A 26,655-nucleotide genomic window follows, 5' to 3' on the forward strand; every position below is an offset into this window, starting at 1 on the left:
TTGGAACCTTGTTCTCTTTAGCTTTAGGACATTTAAAACCTTTCCTAATCCCAATCATGCCATGCATAACACACATCCATTCTAACACATTGTCATTGCACATGCATTTCCTTCATTAGTTAATTCACATGCTCCATACTTATCATCACCACTCATTACTTATCACATATCATCACCACTTATCACTTATCATTCACCACTTATCATATCATACATTCATTTATCACTTATCATAATCATTCACTTATCACTTAACATATCATACACTTATCACTCATAATCACCTACAACATCCACCTACTTCACCTACAACATCCACCTAATTTACCTACAACATCCACCTAATTCACCTACAACATCCACCTACTTCACCTACAACATCCACCTAATTCACCTACAACATCCACCTACTTCACCTACAACATCCACCTACTTCACCTACAATGACATAGCCATATGTTCCCTCCACTACTCCTATAAATACCCTTGCATTCATTCATCCAACATCTCATTTTTCATACACAACACACCACTCCTCATCCATTTCCATAATTCCCCAATCCATTCAACACATCAACAACATCCCTTAGACCTTATGCTACAACGAAGAGGAGGAGAAGAGTGCCTAAACGTTCATACAATTCAAGTTTGAGTTGTTGGAATGTTTAGGTGTTTCTTTTCCTCGATTATAATGTTTAATTTTGATTCTCTTTGTTTTGTAATCATGAGGAACTAAACCCCCCTTTAGCTAGGGGGGGATTCGAAATATATGTTTATGCTTGCATTTTGATTTGATTACTTCTAATTGCGTTTTATAAGTTGTGATTTCAATTTGTTTAACCGTTTGATTGATAACTTATTTATGTATGTTTATTGAGAGTGCACGCTTAATTTTCATGCATGAATATGACGCTAGAATATAAGTGAGTTTCACCTAATAGTTATGAACTTATATTCACAAGTAGTGGAGGTTGCTTATAAACAATCGCGTTAAATGAATTCTTGGCACTAGTTTCATGCGTATTCCATAGTAACGAAGGCCTCGTCAACACTTATAGTTTTCATGATGCTTAATGATTCTTGCTTGTATCTCTATTATGCAATTCATGTAGGGAACTTGTGAGGAATGCTTTGGGTTGTCGTATGCAATCATCCAATTCATTAACTTAAGGAAAACTTGACGGTTAATTTAAGCGGACCTAATTAACCCGGGGTGTTGAGAATTCATGGTTTATTGAAATACAATTGGAAATCATTTTATTATGCAAGTGTAACATGTATGGAGATGAACCCCTTAGCTAGCCATACCATCCATTCATTTCCGTCAATTTCATATTTACAATTTGTTTTCTTTACAATCTATCCATTTTAGTTTAAATTCGTCCAAAATCAATCCCCCTTTACTTTATTGTTCAATTTAGTTAGAAATCAATTTAGTTTGTGTTTTTAAAGCATTTTGAGTCTTTAGTTTGTCTTAGTGTTTTAAAATATTTTTGCATTCTTTGAGTCTAGCATAGTGTTTTATATTGTGTTTTTACGTTTTTGAGTCAAAATCCAAGTGATTAACAATCCCTCCTAATCCCCGGTCCAGAACGATCCCTACTTGCATACTTACTACAATTGACAAAAAGAGGGTTTAATTTGTGTGCGTATAAATCTCGCATCAGTGGTCACTACACAACTTCTTCTTGAATATGTGTTATGCAAATCAATAACATGCTTTGAATGAAATGGGCATGAGTTCTAGCATTTGGAACTATATGATGAAACGCCTTCTAAGTAGTAACCAAGCAAAGAATAATGAGATCATGCAACGACTTTAGAAAACAAGAAATCACAGATTAAACTCTCCAAAGAACGTTATAGGCTCAAGTCTCTCAGGGTTGTAGCGTTTGTTTGAGTTCCTTCCTTCAAGCATGTTACAAAAACGAATTTTTTTCTTCTTTTATGATTGCATGTGAAGTCATACATTATAACCATAACCAAGCATATACCAAGAGTAAATCATACTTTTCTCTATGTTTATAACTCTTTCTAACCGTCATGCAATTATAAACCAAATCCTTGCCATTGTGTTGGAAGGTATCCTAAGACACAAACACACAAAAACGACTCAAAACACTCTTTTTAGGCTTTTCAAAACAATTTTTTTTTCAAATTTTTATGGTATTTTCGGAGTTATAAAAACAAAACATACTAAAATACTCTAAAACAACTTAAAAACGCCTTAAAACAGTAAGGAACAACATTTGAAGTTATGGGTGATAAAATCTCACGAATTTGTATCAACAACATTAGTTACCCCCCCCACACTTAAATCAAACATTGTCCTCAATGTTTTAAGCTTAAAATCACACCAAACAAAAGTAAATATAAAAACAGCAACTAAACATACTAAACATGGCAGAATGTAAATAACAAAGAGAAGAGTTTAGAGACGCAAATCTGGTTGTGGAATGTAAATTCCATCTTCTCCTTGTTGATTTCATTGAGGCTTGATGTTGTTGATTCCACAGGGGTTCCTCCCATCGTTGATTTTCCTTTGTGCTACTCTTGAACTGGGCAGCAGGATTCTTTTGGTCTCCCCCGGAGGTCTGAGCTTTCCCCTTTTATCTGTTTCTTTGTTCAATCTTTGCAGGAGTGGTCCCTTCTCTGGAAGTGTATCAACCGTTGAAGATGACTACTCGAGAGCAACGCTAGGTAAGCAATCAGGAATAGATTCCAGGCAGTTGGCTCCAGATCGGAAGACTGGTTCCAAGTGCCGGCTGATTGCTTCTTTTACCTTGCCATGCGAGTAAGAACAAGGACAAAGAAAAAGACAGGGAAAGAGCATGATATGAGATACTTTTGCTTTTGACCTTGATGATATGAGATACCTTTGCTTTTGAAGAAGCGGTGAATGAATCAGCACATGTATTTGTTGTGCTGTTTCCTCCTGGGTCATATGTACTCCAGACATCTGGTATCATCTTTGGGGAAGAAGAAAAAATTGAGTAATTCGAAAGGCTTTGCTGGGAGTGCGCCCTCAGAGGTGAGGGAGAGTTGGGCATTTTCTTCAGGTTTGCCCTGCCATAAAAGACGAAGGTCGACATATATAGAGATAATATCAAGTACTTTTTACCTTTGTCGACAAACGTTTTGATCCCGCAAATCCGGCTTTTTGAAATAATGGCGCCTCTTCGATCTCTGAACACGCCTCTTCGATTTCTGAGCAGGCGCCCCTTCGATTTCTGAACGACGCCCCTTCGCTTTCTGAACGACGCCCCTTCGCTTTCTGAACGACACGTGGTAGTGCAGATGCGGCTCCTTTTGACAAAGCTGCACGCGTCTTCTGAAAAGCTGAGAAAGCGTCGCCGAACTTTGCGCTTGTCGGCTAAAGATGTGTAGTTGCGATGATGGCCTCCACGTGTTGTCTGAAAAGAAGAACTCTTTTGACAAAGTTGAACACGTCTTCTGAAAAGCTGAGAAAGCGTCGCCTAAATTACGCCAGAAATTCCGGCTTTTTGAATTGGTGGACGCGTCGCCTTGGCTTTTTTATTGAGCTATCGATCACCACAACAAACACACTCTGAAGATTTCCCATTCTTGATAATCGACTCCGGCCCTTTGAAATTTAACTCCATCCCTTCTCTTTGAACACTTTTGAAAAATGGCAAACTCATCGAACCTTAGCTTGGAATTGAGCCTTAGCAGTGATACGGGCGCGCCGCGTCAAGGTAACGTATGGCGCCCTTCTTTCTTTTCTTCTAACGGTCCTCTCACAGGTGAAGACTCCGTGATGCAGGACGCCACAACAGCTACAATAGTAGCTAGGAACCTCCTCACTCCAAAAGATAGTAGGCTGCTGTCAGGACGGTCCGATGAGTTGGCCGTTCAAGAGTCCCTCGCACTTAGTGTTCAGTGTGCGAGCTCTGTGTCCAATATGGGCCAACGCCTACTTGCCCGCTCCCGTCAGGTGGAATCATTGATGGCTGAGGTGGAAAGTCTCAAGCAAGAGATCAAGCAGCTGAAGTATGAGAATAGAAGTTTGCATGTGCTTGCAAACAACTATTCGACGGGCATGAAGAGGAAGCTTGATGAGCTGCAAGAATCCAATGTTCGAATGCAAAGTGACCGTCAAAGTGACCGTCAAAGGCTTTCGGCTTACTTCCAGAGGCACATTTTTCCTGGCTCGTCCAGCGTTTGGCCAAGTATTGGGGCCTGGAATGCTCCCGCTCCGATGCCTTCCGCTCCGATGCCTTCCGCTCCGATGGCTTCCACTCCGATGCCTCCCGCTTCTATGCCTTCCACTTCTATGCCTTCCGCTCCGACGCCTCGTAGTGGGGCTTCACGTAAACAACCTTTGTGAAGCTCCATCTTTCTCCATGTTTATTTTTATTCTTTTTTTTTTTTTTTTTTTTTTTTTTTTTTTTTTTTTTTTTTTTTTTTTTTTCAAACGGCATGGAATTGATCTTTGAATGGAAGGTGATACTTGAAATGATCCGGTAATGGTTTAAATTCTAGAGTGGATGCCTGAATCATTAACAACATATTAGTATAAAAGAAAATTGAAATTCGGGGAGGCGGCTTACCTTTGTGCTCCGAAATGAACTTAAGAATAAACACCCCTTCGAAAGTTATGACATGTCCCGTGTCATAAAATCCAACTTCTTTGGGAATTGTTGTCTCAAGTATATCCTCTTTGATGAATTCATGAAATTCCATACTTTGCACCTTTGGAAGGGCTTCCAAGATGTCTTCTTCACTTTCTTCTTCCTTGGAATTCATGAACCTGCAAGGAATAGGGATATTTGTTGGAACGGGGTTAGAAATAATGCAATTTGGAACAACCTTACCTGAATTAGATGGCGTAGGAGCGATAGGTGCCTGCGGTAAAGGTGTTTCCACCCTTTCCGTGGGTTGGGTGTATTCCTCTTCCTTGTGATTTGATTTTGATGGTTGAGGGTCCGTTCCAACCTCCTTGTCACTTCTCAACATGATAGCATTGGTGGTTTCAAATTCTCCCTTCTGATTTGCAATGGTTGAACTAGGGAGTTCGCCTTGGTCGCAAAATTGTCCTTCGAACTCCGCTATCTGCCCAATTTGCTTTTCCAGAGTAGTAAGTAATTGAAAAATCGTATCATTATCATTTGAATTACCTACATTACTTTGGGCAGGTTGTGGTGGCTGCATAGGCGTTGAATAGAACTCCTCATACGGCTGCCAATATCCTTCTTGTTGAGCCTCATTGTCTTGATTTTGTAAGCCCTGCACCAAACAAATTAATTCATCAAGCTTTTGATTATAATCTATTGACGAACTTAAATTTGGTTGGGCATATTGAATATGAGGTTGTGGTGGGTGCATAGGTCTTGAATAGAACTCCTCATATGGCTGCCAATATCCTTTTTCTTGAACATGTTGAGGTTCCCACCATATAGATTTTGAATGATCACTCCAATCGGAATTGTAAGTATTGGAAAACACGTCGTTCCTTGATTGATTATGATCAAATGTACCAACTCTTTGCGTTTGGTACTCTTCCATAAGCTGTGACAAAAGAGAAACACTATCAAGTGCCATGTCTTGCGTCTAAAATAAAACTAAAAATATATATATACACAAACGAAAATAAAACAATCCAAGAGATTAGCAAAGTTGCTAATCCCCGGCAACGGCGCCAAAATTTGATGCGTTATTTATACGCGCACAAATTAAACCCTCTTTTTTGTCAATTGTAGTAAGTATGCAAGTAGGGATCGTTCTGGACCGGGGATTAGGAGGGATTGCAAATCTCTTGGAAACTGACACAAAAACGTAAAAACAATATAAAACACTATGCTAGACTCAAAGAATGCAAAAATATTTTAAAACACTAAGACAAACTAAAGACTCAAAATGCTTTAAAAACACAAACTAAATTGATTTCTAACTAAATTGAACAATAAAGTAAAGGGGGATTGATTTTGGACGAATTTAAACTAAAATGGATAGATTGTAAAGAAAACAAATTGTAAATATGAATTTGACGGAAATGAATGGATGGTATGGCTAGCTAAGGGGTTCATCTCCATACATGTTACACTTGCATAATAAAATGATTTCCAATTGTATTTCAATAAACCATGAATTCTCAACACCCCGGGTTAATTAGGTCCGCTTAAATTAACCGTCAAGTTTTCCTTAAGTTAATGAATTGGATGATTGCATACGACAACCCAAAGCATTCCTCACAAGTTCCCTACATGAATTGCATAATAGAGATACAAGCAAGAATCATTAAGCATCATGAAAACTATAAGTGTTGACGAGGCCTTCGTTACTATGGAATACGCATGGAACTAGTGCCAAGAATTCATTTAACGCGATTGTTTATAAGCAACCTCCACTACTTGTGAATATAAGTTCATAACTATTAGGTGAAACTCACTTATATTCTAGCGTCATATTCATGCATGAAAATTAAGCGTGCACTCTCAATAAACATACATAAATAAGTTATCAATCAAACGGTTTAAACAAATTGAAATCACAACTTATAAAACGCAATTAGAAGTAATCAAATCAAAATGCAAGCATAAACATATATTTCGAATCCCCCCCTAGCTAAAGGGGGGTTTAGTTCCTCATGATTACAAAACAAAGAGAATCAAAATTAAACATTATAATCGAGGAAAAGAAACACCTAAACATTCCAACAACTCAAACTTGAATTGTATGAACGTTTAGGCACTCTTCTCCTCCTCTTCGTTGTAGCATAAGGTCTAAGGGATGTTGTTGATGTGTTGAATGGATTGGGGAATTATGGAAATGGATGAGGAGTGGTGTGTTGTGTATGAAAAATGAGATGTTGGATGAATGAATGCAAGGGTATTTATAGGAGTAGTGGAGGGAACATATGGCTATGTCATTTGTAGGTGAAGTAGGTGGATGTTGTAGGTGAAGTAGGTGGATGTTGTAGGTGAATTAGGTGGATGTTGTAGGTGAAGTAGGTGGATGTTGTAGGTGAATTAGGTGGATGTTGTAGGTGAAGTAGGTGGATGTTGTAAGTGAATTAGGTGGATGTTGTAGGTGAAGTAGGTGGATGTTGTAGGTGATTATGAGTGATAAATGATAAGTGTATGATATGTTAAGTGATAAGTGAATGATTATGATAAGTGATAAATGAATGTATGATATGATAAGTGGTGAATGATAAGTGATAAGTGGTGATGATATGTGATAAGTAATGAGTGGTGATGATAAGTATGGAGCATGTGAATTAACTAATGAAGGAAATGCATGTGCAATGACAATGTGTTAGAATGGATGTGTGTTATGCATGGCATGATTGGGATTAGGAAAGGTTTTAAATGTCCTAAAGCTAAAGAGAACAAGGTTCCAACACTTTGGTCTTCAATTAGGTCTTCAATTTCGTCCAACACTTTGGCTCCAAGCATAAGCTATCCATCCTTAGCCCAAAAGTGCTCCAAAAGTCTCCAAAATGCATCTTTTTGCTCCTTTAGCCCTTCGGACCTATAAACACACGAAAATAGCTTAAAGTACTAAAATAACTAAAGAAACATAACGTAAATGCACGAGAACAAGCCATTTAAGTCGCATGAATATGCTCCTATCAGTTTCCTGGTAATAGGGAGATCTGCGAGAACTCTTACCCATATCTTACTATCTGCAACCTAGTTGTGATGTTCAACTTAGATTACGAAATAAGAATCCATTAAGAACTAGAAAACTTCTAAGAACCAAAGAAATCACATGACAAGATCTATGCATAGCAATTTTTTCCATTCATTCACACATCTACCAAGATTAAGCATGATGTGTACTATAACCTTGATTAAACACCACTACAAGATTAGCTTTAGGTGGTGGATGATGGTGGCGGATTTTAAAAAACTCATGTCGGATAAATTATATCCGACACATCATTTAATTAGTGATGGATATTAGAAAATTCCTATCAGTTATATCCAATATCAAGTCTTGACGGATATTTAGTGGTGGATATCAAAAAAATACTGTCGATTATAATCGACAATATTTTTGAATCTTTTTTTTTTTAAATATTTTGACAGATTCTGGCGGTTTTTAAGTTAATGGTGGCGGTTATAATCGACAGAAATTGACTATTTTATTGTTTTACTTTCTAACGGTTATTATTTTAGTATTCTTGCGGTTATAACCGACAGAAAAGAAAATTTTATTATTTTAAAATGTTATATTGATTAAAAATAAATAAATAAAAACATATTTTAAATATTTTTTTTTCACTCATGACCCTAAAATCTAATGAACCCAATTCTCATGGGCTATAAATTTTCTGAGAGAATAATAACAATAGACTACAAGCTGAAACTCTATCATTTTTGTTATAAGGATTATGCTCTCTCATAGACAAGCAACAAGATACAAAGACATTCAAACAATTTTTTTCAATACGTCACAAAGCACATTGTCTGGCACATAAACACACATGAATATCTAGTGTACTCTATCATGTCTGATTTTGTTATTTTAAAATGTTATATTGATTCAAAATAAAAAAATAAATAAACACATGTTTTAAATACTTTTTTTTTCACTCATGGCCCTGTCGGATATAACCAACACGAAAAAAGCAAAATTTTAGACAGCCGCCAGAATATTCTCTGAATGTTTTTTTTTTTTTTTTTTGTGATTTTTTACACATGCTATCTCGGAGTATATACAAATATATTTGACGGTTGAATCATTGAAACTAGTTTCCCAGATGCATATCCTATCAAATTGACAGATTTAACAAACTCTTAAGAGTTAATGTTATATTTTCATTAAGTATAAAATAAGATTTATCCACTAATGTAAATATTTTAAATTGAAGATCGAATTCATTCATTGCATTCTTATAGGATCGAGGAGTGTAGTTGCAAAAAATCATCAAAATCGGAGCTAAAATAACCGTTAAATTGTGATTTTTTGTTTATAACCATCGAAAACTTTTGTTCCGTTACCTAATCTCTGAATGTTTGTTTTTTGTGATTTTTTATGTATGCGATCTTGGAGTGTGTACAAACAAGTTTGGCGGTTGGATCATTGAAAAACGTTTCGTAGAATACGTATCACATCAAAACGGTTGATTAAACCAACACTTAGAGTTAATGTTATACTTCCCTATCAAGTATAAAATAAGATTTTGTGGTATCCATTAGTGTAAATATTTTAAATTGAAGATCGAATTCATTCAATGCATTCTTATAAGGTTGAGGAGTGTAGCTGTAAAAGATCATCCAAATTCGAGCTAAAATAACCATTAAATTGTGATTTTTCGTTTATAATCGTCAAAATTTTTTGTTTGGTTACCTGATCTCTGAATGTTTGTCTTTTGTTTTTTTTTACGTATGTGATCTCGGAGTGTGTACAAAAATTGTGTATACTCAATTTGAAAAAAGTTTTTTCAATTTGATGCGAGATTTGATGCGTATACTTCCATTAAGTATAAAATTGTGTATACTTAAGTGTATAAAATGTGTATAAAATGTGTATACTTAAGTGTATAATCAATTTGAAAAAATTGTGTATACTCAATTTGAAAATGTGTATACTTAAGTGTATTAGATCATTGAAAAAAGTTTCGTAGATTGTGTATCACGTCAAAACGGTAGATTAAATAAACACTTAAGAGTTAATGTTATACTTCCATTAAGTATAAAATAAGATTTTGTGGTTTCCACTAGTGTAAATATTTTAAATTGTAGATCAAATTTCTTGATTGCATTCTTATAAGGTCAATGAGTGTAGCTGTAAAAAATCATTAAATCGGAGCTAACACAACCGTCAAATTGTGATTTTTCGTTTATAATCGTCGAAAACTTTTGTTCTGTTATGTAATCTCCGAATTTTTTTTTTTTTTTACAATTTTTTACGTATGCAATCTTGAAATGTGTACAAAATAAGTTTGATGGTTGGATCGTTGAAAAAAGTTTCGTAGAATGCATATTGCATCAAAACGGTAGATTAAACAAACACTTAGAATTAATATTATACTTCCATTAAGTATAAAATAAGATTTTGTAGTATCCACTAGTTTAAATATTTTAAAAACGTATTCTATTTAAATACACTAGCATATGGGCACACACAAAGTATGTGAGAAATTTTTTTATTTTTGTTTTTGAAATAGAAGGAAAGAGGAAGAGAGTGATAGAGAATGTGGGAGTGGGAAGTTTTTTTTTTTTTTAATTTATTTATTTATTTATTTTTTAATTAAAGATATGTTAGGATTACATGTAGGTGAGGCTTTGAAAAAAAAAACAGAAAAATTTGGTTGTGTGAAATTATATTTCTGCCCTATATTTCTTATTTATGTTCTACTTTAATTAGAGGGTTAAAATGGTAATTTCATAAGATTTTGGTTGACAATGAATGTTTTATTAATTAGTAGAGATATTATTTATTTATTTATTAAATCAAACAATTATTATTATATTTTTTTAAAATTATAACAAAATGTTTTTTTTGGGGGGGGGCGGAATTTAAAATTTTGGGAGGGAATTTTGGGGGATTTTTTGCCGCCTTTTTTTTTTTTTTTTCCTCTGTCGGTTATAACCGACAGTAATGAAAATTATTTGTCATTTTTTATTTTAAAAATATTTCTGTCGGTTTTAACTAATAGTAATGAAAATTTTCCAAAATAAAACCCCTTCGTCTATTTCCTTGCGCTGGTGCTTTCTGATGGGGAAGAAGGGAAATGGGTGGAAGCTTTGACACAACTATGTGAAATGCTTTCAATTGGAACTAAGGAGTTGTCGAGCAATCCAGATATTATGCTTCTTGCAACTATAGCACTCACTCATCTTTGTGATGTGCTTCCATCGTCTTGTGCCGTCGTGGTACATTATGGTGCTGTTTCTTGCTTTTGTGCAAGGTTGTTGACGATTGAGTACATGGACTTGGCAGAGCAGGTTTGACACACCCCGACCCAGAAAGTCCACTTGGACCCTGAATCGAGCTGTGCTGGCCGACACCTGCAAGGTGACGAAGCCATAAAATGTGATAGTGTATAAAAAGTGAATAAATTTGAATCTAAAAGTGTCTAAGTACCAAAGTGGGCTACGAGTGGGAGCGAACCCATTTCACACGCGATGTCAGAGCATAGGTAAGGTACAGTAGTGTGGGTAAGAATCATACCTTCAGAAATATCCATCAATACTAAGATTCGCCACAGATTCTTGTCGATACAAACTCAGCAGCTAAAACCTGGAGGGCACCAAACAGAAGGTGTGAGTAAGCAATAAAACCAAGCTTCCCAAAGTTATTACCTCTCTAAAAGTAATGCCCCTAAATGTAAAACCCGTATCGTTTTCCATAAGACAGTACAACATATATACATATATCCAAACCATACTCAGAAATGACCAAAACCACGGTTTGCCATTAACTTCACCATACATTAATAAGTAGGCCAAATGAACTAAATCAATACAAAATAATATATCAGTCAGAGTCATCTAAAATGACATGTACAACTTATCCATATATCATCAATCATGGCTAGCATATAAGTCGGAGGCACTTAGAGTCGTGGTGGCCAGACGAGCAGAGGTTGAGGTGGACGACAGCAGACCCAGGGGCGTATTCATAATATTTCTCTGCAGGACGCTCAAAACAATCCAGATTTGATCATGGGTACGTTAAATATCCTTGGTTATTTTGCTAGAGTATTAATTGATTATGGTGCTACACATTCTGTGATTTCTCATACATTTGCTTAATTGACGCAACCTCGCCCCACACCTCTAGGGTATGATTTAGAGTTCGCTATGCCTAGAGGGGAGAGATGTATTGTAGATCTTGTGTACCCAGGATGTCCAGTGATAATGGCGGATGTGGTTATGCCAGCTGATCTTATCCCGTTAGATATTGTTGACTTTGATGTGATTCTGGGCACGGCTTGGTTGCATTTCAATCGTGCCAATATTGATTGTTACGGGAAAATAGTTATGTTCCATTGTCCTGGATTACCTGTGGTTACTTTCGTGGGCGAGCAGAGTGGGGTGAGACATGGCGTTATTTCGGCCGTGCGGGTGAAAAAGTTGTTATCTAAAGGTTGCCAGGGGTATTTAGCTCATGTGGTGTTGGATGAGGCTGCTCCCAGTAGAGTAGAGGATGTGAGGGTAGTCAGACATTTTCCCAATGTTTTTCCTGAGGATTTACCTGGCTTGCCGCCAGACCAAGACATAGAGTTCACCATTGAGTTGCTTCCAGGTACTAATCCTATTTCCTTGACTCCTTATCGTATAGCTCCCGCTGAGCTGAGGGAATTAAAAGTTCAGTTACAGGAATTAGTGGATAAGGGTTTTATTCAGCCTAGTACTTCACCTTGGGGAGCTCCATTGTTGTTTGTGAGGAAGAAAGACGGAACTTTGAGGCTATGTATTGATTACAGGCAATTGAATCGGGTAACGATTAAAAACCGTTATCCATTGCCGCGTATTGATGATTTGTTTGATCAGCTTCGAGGTGCTTGTGTATTCTCCAAGATTGACTTGAGGTCTGGGTATTATCAGCTGAAGATTAGTAGGGATGACGTTCCTAAGACGGCGTTCAGGACTCATTATGGTTATTACGAGTTTCTGGTTATGCCATTTGGTTTGACGAATGCACCAGCTGTTTTTATGGATTTGATGAACTGGGTGTTCCAGCCATATTTGGATAAGTTTGTTATTGTTTTCATCGACGACATTCTGGTGTACTCTAAATCTAAAGCGGAGCATGTTTGACATCTTACTTTGGTGTTGAAAAGATTGAAGGAACACCAATTGTATGCTAAGTTTAGCAAGTGCCAGTTTTGGTTAGACCAAGTTGCGTTTTTGGGGCACGTCATTTCAGCTCAGGGTATCTTGATGGATCCTCAAAAGGTGGCATTTGTGGAGAAATGGGAACAACCGCGAACCGTCACTGAGATGAGGAGTTTCCTTGGTTTAGCAGGGTATTATCGACGGTTTGTTAAGGATTTTTCCGTGATTGCTTTACCACTAACGAGATTAACGAGGAAAAATGTTAAATTTGAGTGGGATGATAAGTGTGAGCAGAGTTTCCAGCGGTTGAAGTATTGTCTCACTCATGTACCTGTTTTGGCACTCCCAGACGATAGTGGTGACTTCGAGGTCTATAGTGATGCTTCTTTGAATGGTCTGGGATGTGTGTTGATGCAGCATGGTAGGGTGATTGCTTATGCTTCACGACAACTGAAACCTCATGAGTTGAATTACCCTACACATGATTTGGAGTTAGCCGCCATTATTTTTGCGTTGAAGTTATGGAGACGCTACCTTTATGGAGAGAAATGTAAGATCTTTACAAATCACAAAAGCCTTCAGTATCTTTTTACCCAGAAAGATCTTAATCTTCGTCAGCGGAGGTGGATGGAGTTGCTCAGTGATTATGATTGCACGATTGATTATCACCCTGGTCGTGCAAATGTAGTGGCAGATGCACTTAGCAGGAAGTCTCAGGGCCGTATCAACGCGTTGTACGCTAGTCGCATTCCTCTTTTGGCAGACTTAAGATCTACAGGAGTGAGGTTGGAGGTAGAAGATCGAGAGGTGGCCTTACTTGCTAATTTTCAAGTTAGGCCAATTTTAGTGGATCGGGTGCTTAAAGCTCAGGTGGTTGATAGAGAAACCCAAGAATTGATTCAAGCTCGAGATCGAGGGAGGAGGAGAGACCTCAGAGTTCGTGATTCAGATGGCATGCTGATGCAGGAGGGTAGGATGTTTGTGCCTAATAATTTAGATTTAAAGAAAGCGATTCTCGATGAAGCACATATATCGACTCATGCTTTGCATCCAGGAGCTACTAAGATGTATCATACCATTCGACCGTTTTATTATTGGCCGGGTATGAAGAGGGAGATAGCTGAGTATGTGAGTAGGTGTGCTGTTTGTCAGCAAGTTAAGGCGAAAAGGAAGAAGCCGTTTGGGTTGTTGTAGCCGCTTCCCGTTCCAGAGTGGAAATGGGAAAACATTACTATGGATTTTGTGTACAAGCTTCCGCGTACACATAATGGTTTTGACGGCATTTGGGTGATTGTTGATCGACTTACTAAGTCAGCACATTTCATTCCAGTAAGGGAGAAGTATTCTTTGAGCCGATTAGCGGAGTTGTTCATTTCGAAGATCATGAAATACCATGGTGTCCCTGTGAGTATTGTCTTGGATCGTGATCCAAGGTTTACATCTAAGTTCTGGGTGGCGTTTCAGGAAGCTTTGGGTACGAGACTACTTTATAGTACGGCGTATCATCCTCAGACGGACGGACAGTTAGAGAGAACCATTCAGACTTTGGAGGATATGTTGCGAGCTTCGATGTTACAGTTTGGTGATGATTGGCACAAACGGTTGGATTTAATGGAATTTGCCTACAACAACAGCTTTCATTAGAGTATCGGCATGGCACCATTTGAGGCATTGTATGGCAGATCTTGTCGCACACCGTTGTGTTGGTCAAAGGTCGGAGAAAGAGTTTTGGTGGGCCCGGAGATTGTTGAGGAGACTACTCAAAATGTTCAGGTAATTAAGTCTAACCTGAAGGTAGCCCAAGATAGGCAGAAGAGTTTAGCAGATCGGCATGCTACTGACAAAGTGTACGAGGTTGGCGATTGGGTGTTTTTGAAGCTTTCACCATGGAGAGGCGTTGTACGGTTTGGAAAGAAAGGTAAGTTGAGTCTCAGGTATATCAAACCGTACATGGTCACTGAGCGAGTTGGCAAGGTAGCTTACAGGCTGGAGTTGCCTCCGGAGTTGGCTAGAGTACATAACGTTTTTCACGTGTCCATGCTTCGACATTATGTTGCTGATCCGTCTTATGTGATACCTCATCAACCCTTGGAAATCAATCCGGATTTAACTTATGATGAAGAACCAGTGACGATTTTAGATTGGAAGGAAAAAGTTATGAGGAACAAGACAGTGAATTTGGTGAAAGTTTTGTGGATGAACCATTCCGTGGAGGAAGCTACATGGGAAACTGAAGATCGGATGAGGGATTTGTATCCTCAGTTGTTCTTTGGTCACTAGGGGTTTGTTGTTTGGTTGTTTGGAATTTCGAGACGAAATTCTTATAAGGTGGGTAGGTTGTGATAGCCCGTTCCGAAAAATTTTAAAACGTACGTGTGAAAAGATGATTTTGCCCCTAGTGTGATTTTTTTTTCGTTGTGTGGTTGTTTTGAGCTTGGTGTGGCTGGTTGTGGACCACACACATTTCCCTACACATTTCCTTCACCCTTCCCTGCCCTGCACCCTGTCCCGTGCCATTTCCCTTTCCTATTTTCCCCTCCATTTGTACGGACCTACCTAGAAACCACCCAAATCTTCACAGATCGAAGAAACAAAGTATATATTCATGCTCGTAAGGTCCGTAGGAGTTCAACCATAACTATTTCAGGTAAGGATACCTTCGTTTTCACTTCGAACTCGGGATACCCTATTTTTGTCACTGTTCATGCACACGTAAATTCTTATGTTTTTGGAATTTCAAGCTTTTAGGAAGCTTGGTGAGGTCCTTAGGAGGCTCAGGGTGGTTTGTTTGAAGGTTTTGGACGTCGGGATCGTGAGTTTCGAGGTTGGCCGGAGTTGGTGGTGTTTTCCCGACCAGATCCCGTGTGTTTTAGCACTTGAAAGTGGTATGAATTTGTTCCTCTCGCTGTAAGCTTCATTTTGGTACCAATTTTGTGAAATTTGGTTGAAAAAACGAAGAAGATATGACGATTTGAAGATTTCCCGATTTTCCAGCGCCGGAGCCTTGCCGGAGAAGACGACGGAATATTTCGTCAGTTTGGACGAAATATTCCTAACAACGTCAACGGAATCCGTTAAAGTTAACGGAATATTCCTGACGGCGTTAACTGGCGCCGTCAGCGTGCCAGGCACGTGCCTACGTGTGGCCGTGCCTTGGCCGGCGCGTGGGGGCGCGTGCGACGGTGAAAACTTTTTCTAAAAATATGGGGATGTTCCTGAGGTTGAGTAGATCACATTGGTGTATTCATACACCCCATTTGAGCATTGTATGATAAGTTATTCCTTAAGGTTGGTTATGTGCTTTAAAATTAATGTTTTTTATAGTTGTTTCACATACAGGTGATACCTATCCCGAGGACGAGCGTGGTTACTCGAGGGAAGGGGGTTACGACCCTTCTACATACCAGTGAGTGGACTTTTGGTTTTCCATATATACCTATATACTTATACTTTTCCCAGAAAATGAAATGAAACATTTATTCGTTTATATGCCATGCATTATATTGCCGTTTGTTTATGCATTGTTAGTTGCATATAAATATATGTATGTTTGGTGCTGCGGACGCACAGGTAAGTGTCAGGTGAGTATGATTTATGTTTATGTTCAGTAGTGTTGAGATGCATATAGAGAGCTCATAACCTGCACCTCCGGTGTTAGTGCTCCCGCCCAGAGTCGGCCACAGTCCTTCACGTGATGTTCACCTCCCGCACCACACGCTCATCTTGGATCCAAGTTAGGTGCACAGTCCTGTCGTACAGACCACTTTAGATGGTTTCGACTCATAAGTGACCCGCGATTATTCGCCCAGCCTTCACGTGATCGTAGCACTTGAGCGTACTTATATTACACCCAGTCCTGTCATACAGACCACTTTAGATGGTTCCGACTCATAGGTGACCCGCGATTATTCGCCCAGCCTTCACGTGATCATAGCACTTGAGCGTACTTATATTACACCCAGGCCTGTCGTACAGACCACTTTAGCTAGTTTCGACTTGTGTGCAGGTATAGCTAGTGAGATGGAGATTTGAGCTCTAGATTCAGCCGTACAGGTCATGTTAGATGACTTCGGCTGACAGATTATATGGCATTGATGTGATATTACCTGAGCACTTGCATTTTACTTCGAGGTTTTGGCATAGTATAATTCTGAGCATGACTTATATATATGTATATTATATTTTCTGAGAAGTATACAGGTTTTACGGCGACGGGTTAGAACTTGTTTATGAAATGGTTTTTGAAAAGCTTTGTTTTTGCCCACACACGCTTTTGTTTTGCGCCCCTCCAGGTTCTAGTTGGCTAGCACGTTTGGTGGCTTCCCTGAGGATTTTCCCCGGCATATTTGATAGACCAGCACCAGTTTAGGACCACCTTCGGGTGTGTTTTTGTTGTGTAGTTTTCTCCCGGACTGCATTAGGTTTTCGTGCTCTGAACGTTGTGTTCACACTTACGCTTGCACATGTTTGTTATTACTTTGTGTAAAGCCTGTTTTTATTTATTCGTACTTTTTTTTTAATTAGCTTTTGCACTGTGCACATGGTTACGTCACTTCCACGTGACAGCCAGCATGCCCTGATCTCGATCGGGGTGTGTCACAAAAACACTCCACACTCCAATGGCATGCACGACACTCCCTTGGATGGCAGATTGCACAAGTCCTCTTCTCATTCCTTCCTTCCTTGCGGCACTAGGGTGATGTGGTGTTTATTATGATGTTTGATGGCTGAAAGGATGAATGAATGAATGAGTGAATGGATAGTATGAATGGTGCTGCATAAGCTTGAATTTATAGGCTAGGTTTTTGCACAATTTCTGAAGGAAAATGATTGCACAATCCTCAGGGAAAAAAGGTTAAGGTTTGGCAGAAACCAAGGGGTAAAGGGATAGGGAATACACGGCAAGGATTTGGGGTTTCTAAAGGGAATAGGTGCGGTACCTTTTTAGGAGGAAGATAGGCTTCTAGAAAGGATGTTTGAGGGCATATTTCTGGACCTAAATGGACAAGGACTCACAACATAGGTGTAGAAGAGGGATTACAACTCCTAAACCTCCAAGGAATGGCCTATATGCGGCACACAAAGGGATTAGGCTTCTAGAATCTGAATTATGTGTTTAAATATATAACTAATCCCTTCTAAATAGCTAGAATTAAGGCATAAACTGATTTGGATAAGATAAGATAAGATAGGATAATGCTAGACTTAGGAAAGGATAAGGTTGGTTAGGATAGGATAAGATAAGGTTGGATAATGTTCCTTATTTCTTGCTTTTTCCTTATCTTCTTTGTATTTGAACTTCTTTCTCCAGATTTGTAGCATTTCCTAGCCTCTCTTGACTTCAATTTCATCCAACCACTTTGCTCCATAGTTAAGCTATCCAATCCATGCCCAAAACTACCCCAAATGGCTCCAAAATGCACTTTCTTGCTCCTTTTGCCATTAGGACCTAAAAACATACAAAAATAGCTTAAAAGACTATAATAAGTAGTAATTAACTAACTAAATGCAATGAAACAACATAGCTAAGTAGCATAAATATGCTCCTATCAGACTCCGATTGGCATGATTGTTAGATTGATTCGCACCTGACTTACATTTAGTATTGCTGAAATATCATGGCAAGGCATGCTTTTGTTGTCATTGCTTTTGAGCATGGGTTTTTCATTCATATATGTAGTATTATTTTCTAGAAACTATACAGGTTTTACGGAGAGGGGTTAGTACTTTTGGAAAAGAGAAAGATGTTTTCTAAAGTTTTGTTTTTGCCCACTCACCCTTATATTTTTCGCTCCTCCAGGTACTAGTTAGCTGTTCTTCTGCGTGGCACACAAGGATCACTCGGCGGTTCTAACATTCCCTAAGTAATGTAGGAATCTACTCTCTGGTTGTGTAGTTAATACTTAGTTAGTTCGACTGCCTCTTTAATTTACCTATGCTCTGAATGTTTGTAACTTGGGACCACTTCCGCATACTTACTTATCTTCTAGTTTAAATAAATTTTAGGTTGATTTTAATTTGTTCACATTTTCAATTACTTCTTTTGCACTTGGCTACTTGACTCTCACGTGACGGCCATCATGCCTCAACTCCGGTCGGGGCGTGTCAATGTACCACCTACCGTTACTTTCCATCCATTTTCCTATTAAAACATATTACTTGTGGGGCATTTTCGTCAATTAACTTTCTAAATTTCCTCAAATCACTTTATATAAAAGAAACTAATAAACCAGCACCCAATGGGAGGGTCATTTTTGTAGCAGGATACAAAGAGTTTCTTAGAGAGAAAGGAAAACAACTATGTTTGATGAAGGACAAGTTTTGGTAATTAGTATATGCCTAATTTCCTAGACCTCATTTGTTATGGTTGATGAAGCACAAGTTTACTATGGGTGATTTATGTTGTTTTTAAACTCTATGTAATTACAAAAATCATGAATATATCATTATGATAAAAAAAAAAAAAAAAACTAGTTTTACATGCCACGAAAAACACCGGATAGTCATCATTTCCCCACAACACCAATTATTTTAGCCCACTAAGAAGAGTAGCAACTAGAATTTTGGTTCATAGGTTGTTCCCTAGTTTGCACAGTTGGAAGCCTGACGTTGTTCATAAGTTGGCTTGCCATCCTGCAGGTAAAATGTTTTAGGACTATAGCATACTCAACGAATTTGTGCAAAAAGCTAGTAATTTTTTTACAAAATTGGGGGTTTGACTCATGCGTCCAATTTTGGCGCCATATTAACTTGGATAGTTTTATTTATGAGCTATTTTATTCTAACTAGCCCTATGAAGTTTATTGACAAAAATACCCCCACAAGTGACATGCTTTAATGGCAAAATGGATGGAAAGTAACGGTAGGTGGTAGATTCCAACAACTAAGAGAGTATAGATGGTAAAAAATTATAATTGAAAGTTCATGTGGTATTTGCACACATGCTTTTAAATTCAGGTGGTACTTGCGCAAAATTTCCTAATATAATATGTGTAGAAAAATCATGGTCCTACACATATTATATGATCTATTTCTAAAATTTAGATTTTGTGGCAATTAATATTAATATTTACCATGATATTCCCACTTGGAGGGTTTTAGGTACTTAGTCCTCAAGGTATATTTTACTTTTTTTTTTTTTTTTTTTTTTTAACGCCGTTAATTGTAGAGAACAATTGTAAGAAGGGATGTGCTATTTATACATCATTTTTTACTTTTCACATATATTATTTATTTTCGACCATTAGATCGGATAAATTAAAAAAAAAATGAAATGACAGGAATTAATAAGGATGTATTAGAAAAGGAAGTATTAGAAGTAAGTGGATAACACCCATACGAGAAGTGAAACCACCCTAGCTCGCTCTGCTCCCTAATTTCTCAGCTTCCTTCAGAGAGACATAAAAAAAAATAAAAAAAATAAAAAAAAAATAAAAAAATAAAAAACCCCTAAACCCTCCCTCCCTCTCTCCCTCTCTGCGGCTGCTCCGATGGATTTCCAAGTGGTAGTCTTAGCCGGCGGCACCTCGAAGAATCTTGTCCCTCTAGTCTCCAAGGTCCCCCTCTTTTTCTACACTTTGATTCTCCGGAATCCCATTCGATTTATTTCTGTCCAAATTTTGTTATGATTTCTCTCTTTTATATGAATTATAATGGCAGGAGGTTCCAAAGGCTTTGCTTCCAGTTGCGAACCGTCCGGTTATCTCGTACGTTCTGGAGCTCTTGGAACTCAGTAACCTTAAGGACCTCATAGTTGTACGACTTCTTCTTCTCTCCCCTCCTCTCTCTGAAGACTCTAATTCTTATGCTCTCTGCTTGGTTAATGGTGCTCATGAGAAAAGGGTTTTCTTGTTTACAGTTGTCCTGGCTTTGTTTGGTTTAATATGATGCTAATTTTTCGGTTTTCCGGTAACCAAGCAGGGCTCACAGTTAATTTTTCTTTGTGGATTGTCCAGGTTGTTGAAGGGCAAGATGCAGCCGTACTTGTTGGAAGTTGGATTTCCGGGGCCTATGCCGATCGTTTACATGTTGAGGTACTTACCCAACTTTGCTCTCTTCTATTTTTGTTTTTATTGTTAATATTATGAATTTCATGTTACTTTATTTTGTTTGTGTTCCAAGGCTATAGTGTAGTAACATTATTTGTAGTTCATTTACTTGTGCATTGCGTTGGGGGACACTTTATGTGTAAGATGCTTGTCAATGTTGCACTCTCTTGTCTCTGTATGTGTACAAGCGGAGAGGGAGGCTAGAAGGTTGACATGGATGATGGATCCAATTGTTTTTCAATCGAGTAGGTGATTTTGGATTAGATCCTGGGATTTTGGGCAGTTTTACTCTCTTTCAAACTGTAGACTTTTGAACCATTTTTGCTCATGCTAATGCCCCCAAAAATTCTTGGATTTCTTGCAATATGAGAAGCGGTGCTTAGATAAAGGATAAAGGTGGGTAGAGGTGGGGAATTTGGTGCATAAAATTGAAGCGTTAATTGGAAACTTTTTATTTTTTATTTTTATAGGAATTTGCACTCGGACTTAGAACCACACACACAATCAAACTTAGCCCAGCCACCTGCACTAAATCTCCACTTATGAAACTGGTCATGATTTGTTAAGGTGAGGAGTTGCCTTTGGCATGCTGTCATTAGGAGTAAGTAGGACGCGCATTAGAATGGATGGGTGAGATTCTGACCTTGTGTTCAGAGGTTCAAGATCAAGTCAATGCCCATGAAATGCATCTCTCAAAGTCTTAATTCTTTCTTCTTATTACAGTTTTCATTGAGGCAGGGAATGGGGAAAGGGTGAGGTTTTTGGGAGGAGTGTTTGGTGGGAGGAACAACCTTTTGTTCTCCCTTTCCTGGTCTTTACATATGTTAACTACCAAAATTCTGCCATTGCAAAATTGTGTGTAAGTTGCTCGTCTGTCTAGTTGCATTGCTAGGTAAGGGTTTGCTTGGGGAGGCATATTTGAGCTGGTTTATTCCAGCTTTATGTAATTCTTTGGTGTGTGAGAGGTATAAATTTTTCCTTGATAGCCTCTTATGGGCTATTATTAGTTCCACTATCTAGTTTATGTCATAATAAAACTTGTCTTTCAAGAGATTGTATTGTATGATTCATGGGACTAATGGTTCTTGTTGTAAAGCATGGTGTTTAATACCTCTCACCCTCTGTTCTATTAGAAAGACTTGGTTTGATGCAAATCCCTTGTTTTTCTTGTTTATTGCTTAATTGGATGTCCATTCATTGAATGTATGTGGGCCAATCCCCTGTATTTCCGAAATTGTATCTACTGCTATATTTCTAAGAAGCTGCATTTTCATCTCTTGCATTTGCATTGCATTTTGTTAAGGTGCCTGTGCATGTTATCTGAGTTCGTCAGTATTTAGTCTTATAGCCACCATGATACTGAGCAGTCTTTCTAATTTAACTCCACAAATGGTTCTTTTTATATAAGTATTTCATGTAGAGATGCATTGCATAATTCGGCATAGTGCAGGTTGCGGCAGTCCCTGAGGATGTTGGAACAGCTGGTGCACTTCGGGCCATTGCACACCACTTGACTGCAAAAGACATTTTGGTTAGCATCTATATATCCTTTCTAGTATTTTGACTTCTCAAAAGTTTCTTCTAGATTAGCTTTCAACTCCTTGCGATGCTGCAGGTTGTGAGTGGCGATATTGTCTCTGATGTTTCTCCCGGTGCTGTAGCTGCTGCTCATAGACGTCATGATGCAGTATTAACTGCAATGCTTTGTTCTGCTCCTATAAGTGGACCTTCAGATTCGGTATCCTCTGTTGGAAAAGACAAAGCCAAGAAACCAGGACACTACAATATCATTGGGCTGGATCCAACAAAGCAGTTTTTACTGTACATTGCAACAGGTTAGATATTATAATTTTCCCTTTCTTTAGCATGTAACCTTATAAATTCATCATCCCTCTCTTGGTCCTTTGCTAGGAGCGGAACTTGAGAAAGATATTCGAATTCAGAAGAGCATACTCCGTGCAGTTGGCCAGGTAAGTAATTGGCTTGGCTCTGTGAATTATTTTGTTTCTTTTGGTCGACACTTTCCAGCTGTAAAAAACTACTGGGCTGGTGAATTTCATTGAGATATGCTTGGCACTCAACCACAACCTCACTAACATCTGAAACTATTCTCTCATCTTGGACATTATCATAATAAAAATTTAAAGTTACTGTTTCAGTTTGTGCTTATCGCTACTGAATTTGTAATTCAGTCATGGATTTGATTAGGTGCTTTTCAGGATAGCATTCCAGCTTCAACAATTGCTTTATAATTTTTCTTGTTTTTGATCCCCTAGTCTTTTTCTTTTTTCAGTGTACTCCCTTGATTATGCTTGTGTGTCAATTTGGGTTCTCTGTCCAATTAGAATATTTGTTTCTTATAAAAAAGGGAAAAGAAACAAGAAAGTGTTGTCTCCATTCAGTTCCAACCAATATTTTGTAAATAAGATAATGTGCCGCAGAGAGGAGGGCGCCCCCCCCCCCCCCCCCCCCCGGTTAAGGGGATTTGGTCATTCTTTTTGAACTCTGTGCTTATTCTTGCATGAGTTAATGGGATTTAGGGATTGGCATTATCAGTGGGTTTGGATTAGCTAATGACCAATGGGATTGGTATTGGGCTGGGGTGGTTTTGATAGGTGTTTTCTATTTTTATTTTTTTGTTTTTTTTTTGGGGGGGGGGGGTGGTGGGTGGTGGGGGTCTGCAGTTTGTTTGGCTGGTCAGCTGAGTGTCTGCTGAATCGGTTTTGGTGTTGATATTTTATATTTCAGTTGGGTTTCTTTTATATGTCAGTCTGAGCTGGGTACTTGATTATTTTATTCATTTGTTTTACTCTTAAAATTTTTGTTTGATCAGGTTAGAATAAGCGGGTGGTGGTGGGTGGGGTTTGTGGTTTCATAATGGGCGGAGAAGAAGAGAGAAGAAGGGAGAGAAGAGAGATGCAAGGGGAGGTGGTGGAAGTGAAATATAAATAAAATAAATTTAAGAAAACCACATAAAAAAGAGTCTACTGCGACATGGCAAATTTAACAGAAAATGAATGGAAGTTGCATTAACATTTGAGGCATAATCTAGGGGGTAAAAATTGTGTAGGGGGCAAATCATAACACCTCAAATCAAGGGCTATGCGTATTTTCTATGAAAGGAAAGGACATACCTATGAAGTTAAGAATTCTCAATCTAAATGTCATTAACTGTGATATATGGTGTTTAGGTTTCTGTGTGTTCTTACACTTGTTTTTTCCTTGTAGATGGAAATTCGATCTGATCTCATGGATGCTCATTTATATGCATTCAAGAGGTTATACATCCTTCCGTTTTGCTGTCAAATGATGTTTGTTGGATACAACTTGATCTTTATACGTGCAGTATATTTTTTTCATTCCCTCCTAGGTCTGTTCTACAAGAAGTTTTGGATCAAAAGGATACCTTTCAAAGTTTAAAGTGTGATGTATTGCCTTATCTTGTTCGTCGCCAGCTGGTTAGTCCAGTGAGGTTCCTTGCTAGATTCCTTGAACATGCAGGCCCTTCTAGAGCATCTGACTTGATATTTCTGTGTTTGAACATTAGAATTCAGAAGTGTTATATGGTGCACCTCAACCAGAAGAAAATGGAAACGAGAAGGCTAGTTCTCATAACAACCAACTAGTGATATCTCAAATCCTGGCTAATTCATCCACTCCAAGCTTCCATGAGCTCAATGCACTAGGTCGTAATGGCTCTACTCCTGTACAAAGAACCCATAAATGCTGTGTTTATATTGCTGGAAACAGCAAGTACTGTGTGAGGTTAAATTCCATTCAAGCATTCAGTGACATTAATCGAGATGTGAGTTCATGGTTGAGAGCTTTAGTTTGCCATTTTCCGTGAAACTTCTCTCTTCTGCATTCATTCTGTGGATAGTTTTAACATTTCACATTCTGTCAGGTCATAGGAGACGCTAGCCATTTGTCAGGGTATTCATTCTCTGCACAAAATAACATCATCCATCCATCAGCAGAACTTGGATCTAAGACGACTGTAAGTCAAATTGTTTACGAACCAAAACGATTGATTGTCAATTCAGCAATAAATCTTGGGGCTTTTGTGACAGTTTGCGAAAGTTCAGGCCATTGTGCTGGGTAGCTCCATGTTAAGGTCTCTACTTTTCTTTTTAGGTCGGACCACATTGTATGCTTGGGGAAGGTTCACAAATGGGTGACAAATGCAGTGTTAAACGATCTGTTATTGGTCGTCACTGCCGGATAGGTTCTAATGTGAAGGTAAGATAATTTGTTTATCATAAAATGTTGAAATCTAAAATATAGTATTACTTATTCATATATTTTCTAAATATAAATTGATTCGAGAATGGCATTTATATTGCTGGTCTTCAGCTCAATCAACCAAAAATAATAAATAAATAATTAAATAAGTAGAAAAACTGAGATATTAAGAGCTCAGATAATAGTCAATTCTTAATTTTTAACGCAGGTTGTGAATTCAGTTGTGATGAATCATGTTACCATTGGCGATGGTTGTTCAGTCCAAAATTCAGTTATTTGCAGTAATGCACAGCTCCAAGATCATGTTGTACTAAAAGATTGTCAAGTGAGCATGATTTTTTATTTCTGTCTTTCTCCCCTTCCTCTTCTGTTCCATTCAGTTGACGGTATCCCAGTATTTATGTGTGCTGGAGTCCAGGTTGGTGCAGGTTTCGTGGTTACTGCTGGAAACGAGTGCAAGGGGGAGGCATTTGCTAAGAAAGAGAAGTGAGAATGATGGAGTCCATGGCGAGGAGATGACAGTTTGCAAGTTTTAGTTTCTGCCCTGTGCTTGAATAGATTGGAATAGATTTTGTTTAACTGATGGTAACGAGATACCCGTGCCAAGAACGGAGTGCGCTTTGAGTCCCTATCGATCTATCTATCATGTAATAATTTTGTCAATTGAGAGAATAAATAGACAGACTAGACTAGCATCAGTTTTGTGAATTAGTTGCTCATCTCTGAACGAACGGAGTTGTTGAATAGAAAGCCTATCTGTATTGCAAGCTTTGATTTTCTCTCATTTGGTGTTTGGAATTAGATTGGATTGCTTGGATATATTCAAGATGTCTTGACGGAAGAAATGAAAGTCAGATGGAAGTGCTAATTCTTCTTTTTTTTTTTTTTTTTTTTTAATAAAAAAAGGATTAGCTGGTGGCTTTGCCACTACAGTTCACCCTTTCGAGGGTGCGGGAAGATTTACAAAGGCATGAAGTACTAATTGAAGAAACTTATTTATTCCAATCTTCTCTGTAACGGGTGGACCAGAAAGGATATTTCCTTATATTAAGTCTCTGCCTAATTAACTCATCGTGGTTCTTCAAAAAAAATTAACTCATAGTGAAAAATCATTAGCCACTGCACTCGATAATATATACCCTTGAATTTTATGGGTTACTCAATCCATTTTAATAGAGCTTGACAGACTAATTGACCATAGTACTAAATGACAATGAAAAATAAAGTTTTAAGAAAGAAAATGAAATAAAAATTAACCAAAGGCCCTTATAAATTTTAGTTATAATCTAGGACAAATATATGAAATAAAAATTAACCAAAGGCCCTTATAAACTTTAGTTATAATCTAGGACAAATATTTTGTATAATACCTGAACTGGGCATAGGAAAGATTATAAAATGGGCTCCAGGGAGACAACTCATGCAACAAGTAGACCAACATGTAGAAAAATTCACGTGGTCTTCATTAAAGCAAACGAAAAGAAGAAGATAAAACAATGGTAGCCACAAAAGAAAGAAAAAGACAAGTTTCCAATAGATTCAGAAACAATGCAAAGTTACCATTCAAAAAAGTTGTAAATAGTTGTTTGCTTTTTCAAAAGTTGTTTTGT

At 38.0% G+C, this 26,655-nt stretch overlaps 1 protein-coding gene across 2 annotated transcripts; it reads left to right on the plus strand.

Annotated features, from left to right (window-relative positions):
• Positions 1-20,230: 20,230 nt before the first annotated feature.
• LOC125478827 (translation initiation factor eIF-2B subunit gamma-like) lies at positions 20,231-25,829 on the plus strand. Of its 2 annotated transcripts, XM_048587467.1 has the most exons (13): positions 20,231-20,311; positions 20,415-20,510; positions 20,711-20,788; positions 22,254-22,334; positions 22,419-22,638; positions 22,715-22,773; positions 24,032-24,081; positions 24,174-24,261; positions 24,351-24,608; positions 24,708-24,800; positions 24,938-25,042; positions 25,254-25,370; positions 25,464-25,829. In XM_048587467.1, the coding sequence occupies exons 1-13, from the start codon at positions 20,246-20,248 to the stop codon at positions 25,533-25,535; spliced, it is 1,383 nt and encodes a 460-aa protein (XP_048443424.1). In that variant the 5' UTR covers positions 20,231-20,245; the 3' UTR covers positions 25,536-25,829. The 2 variants fall into 2 exon arrangements, with proteins under 2 accessions (XP_048443424.1, XP_048443425.1); XM_048587468.1 differs by lacking the exon at positions 20,231-20,311 and having other exon boundaries at positions 22,244-22,334.
• The last annotated feature ends 826 nt before the right edge of the window (positions 25,830-26,655 follow it).

The sequence above is a fragment of a genome, unplaced genomic scaffold (genome assembly GCF_019419815.1).
Source record: "Pyrus x bretschneideri cultivar Hongxiangsu unplaced genomic scaffold, Pyrus_bretschneideri_v1 Contig269, whole genome shotgun sequence".
Taxonomy (NCBI): Eukaryota; Viridiplantae; Streptophyta; class Magnoliopsida; order Rosales; family Rosaceae; genus Pyrus; species Pyrus x bretschneideri.

Bases quoted from the DNA above. Each gene is read 5' to 3' on its own strand.
- LOC125478827 (XM_048587467.1), top strand. From the start codon at position 20,246: ATGGATTTCCAAGTGGTAGTCTTAGCCGGCGGCACCTCGAAGAATCTT. The intron at 22,774-24,031 runs GTAAGTAATTGG...TTTTCCTTGTAG, and splicing joins TACTCCGTGCAGTTGGCCAG to ATGGAAATTCGATCTGATCT. The intron at 25,043-25,253 runs GTAAGATAATTT...TTTTTAACGCAG, and splicing joins GGATAGGTTCTAATGTGAAG to GTTGTGAATTCAGTTGTGAT.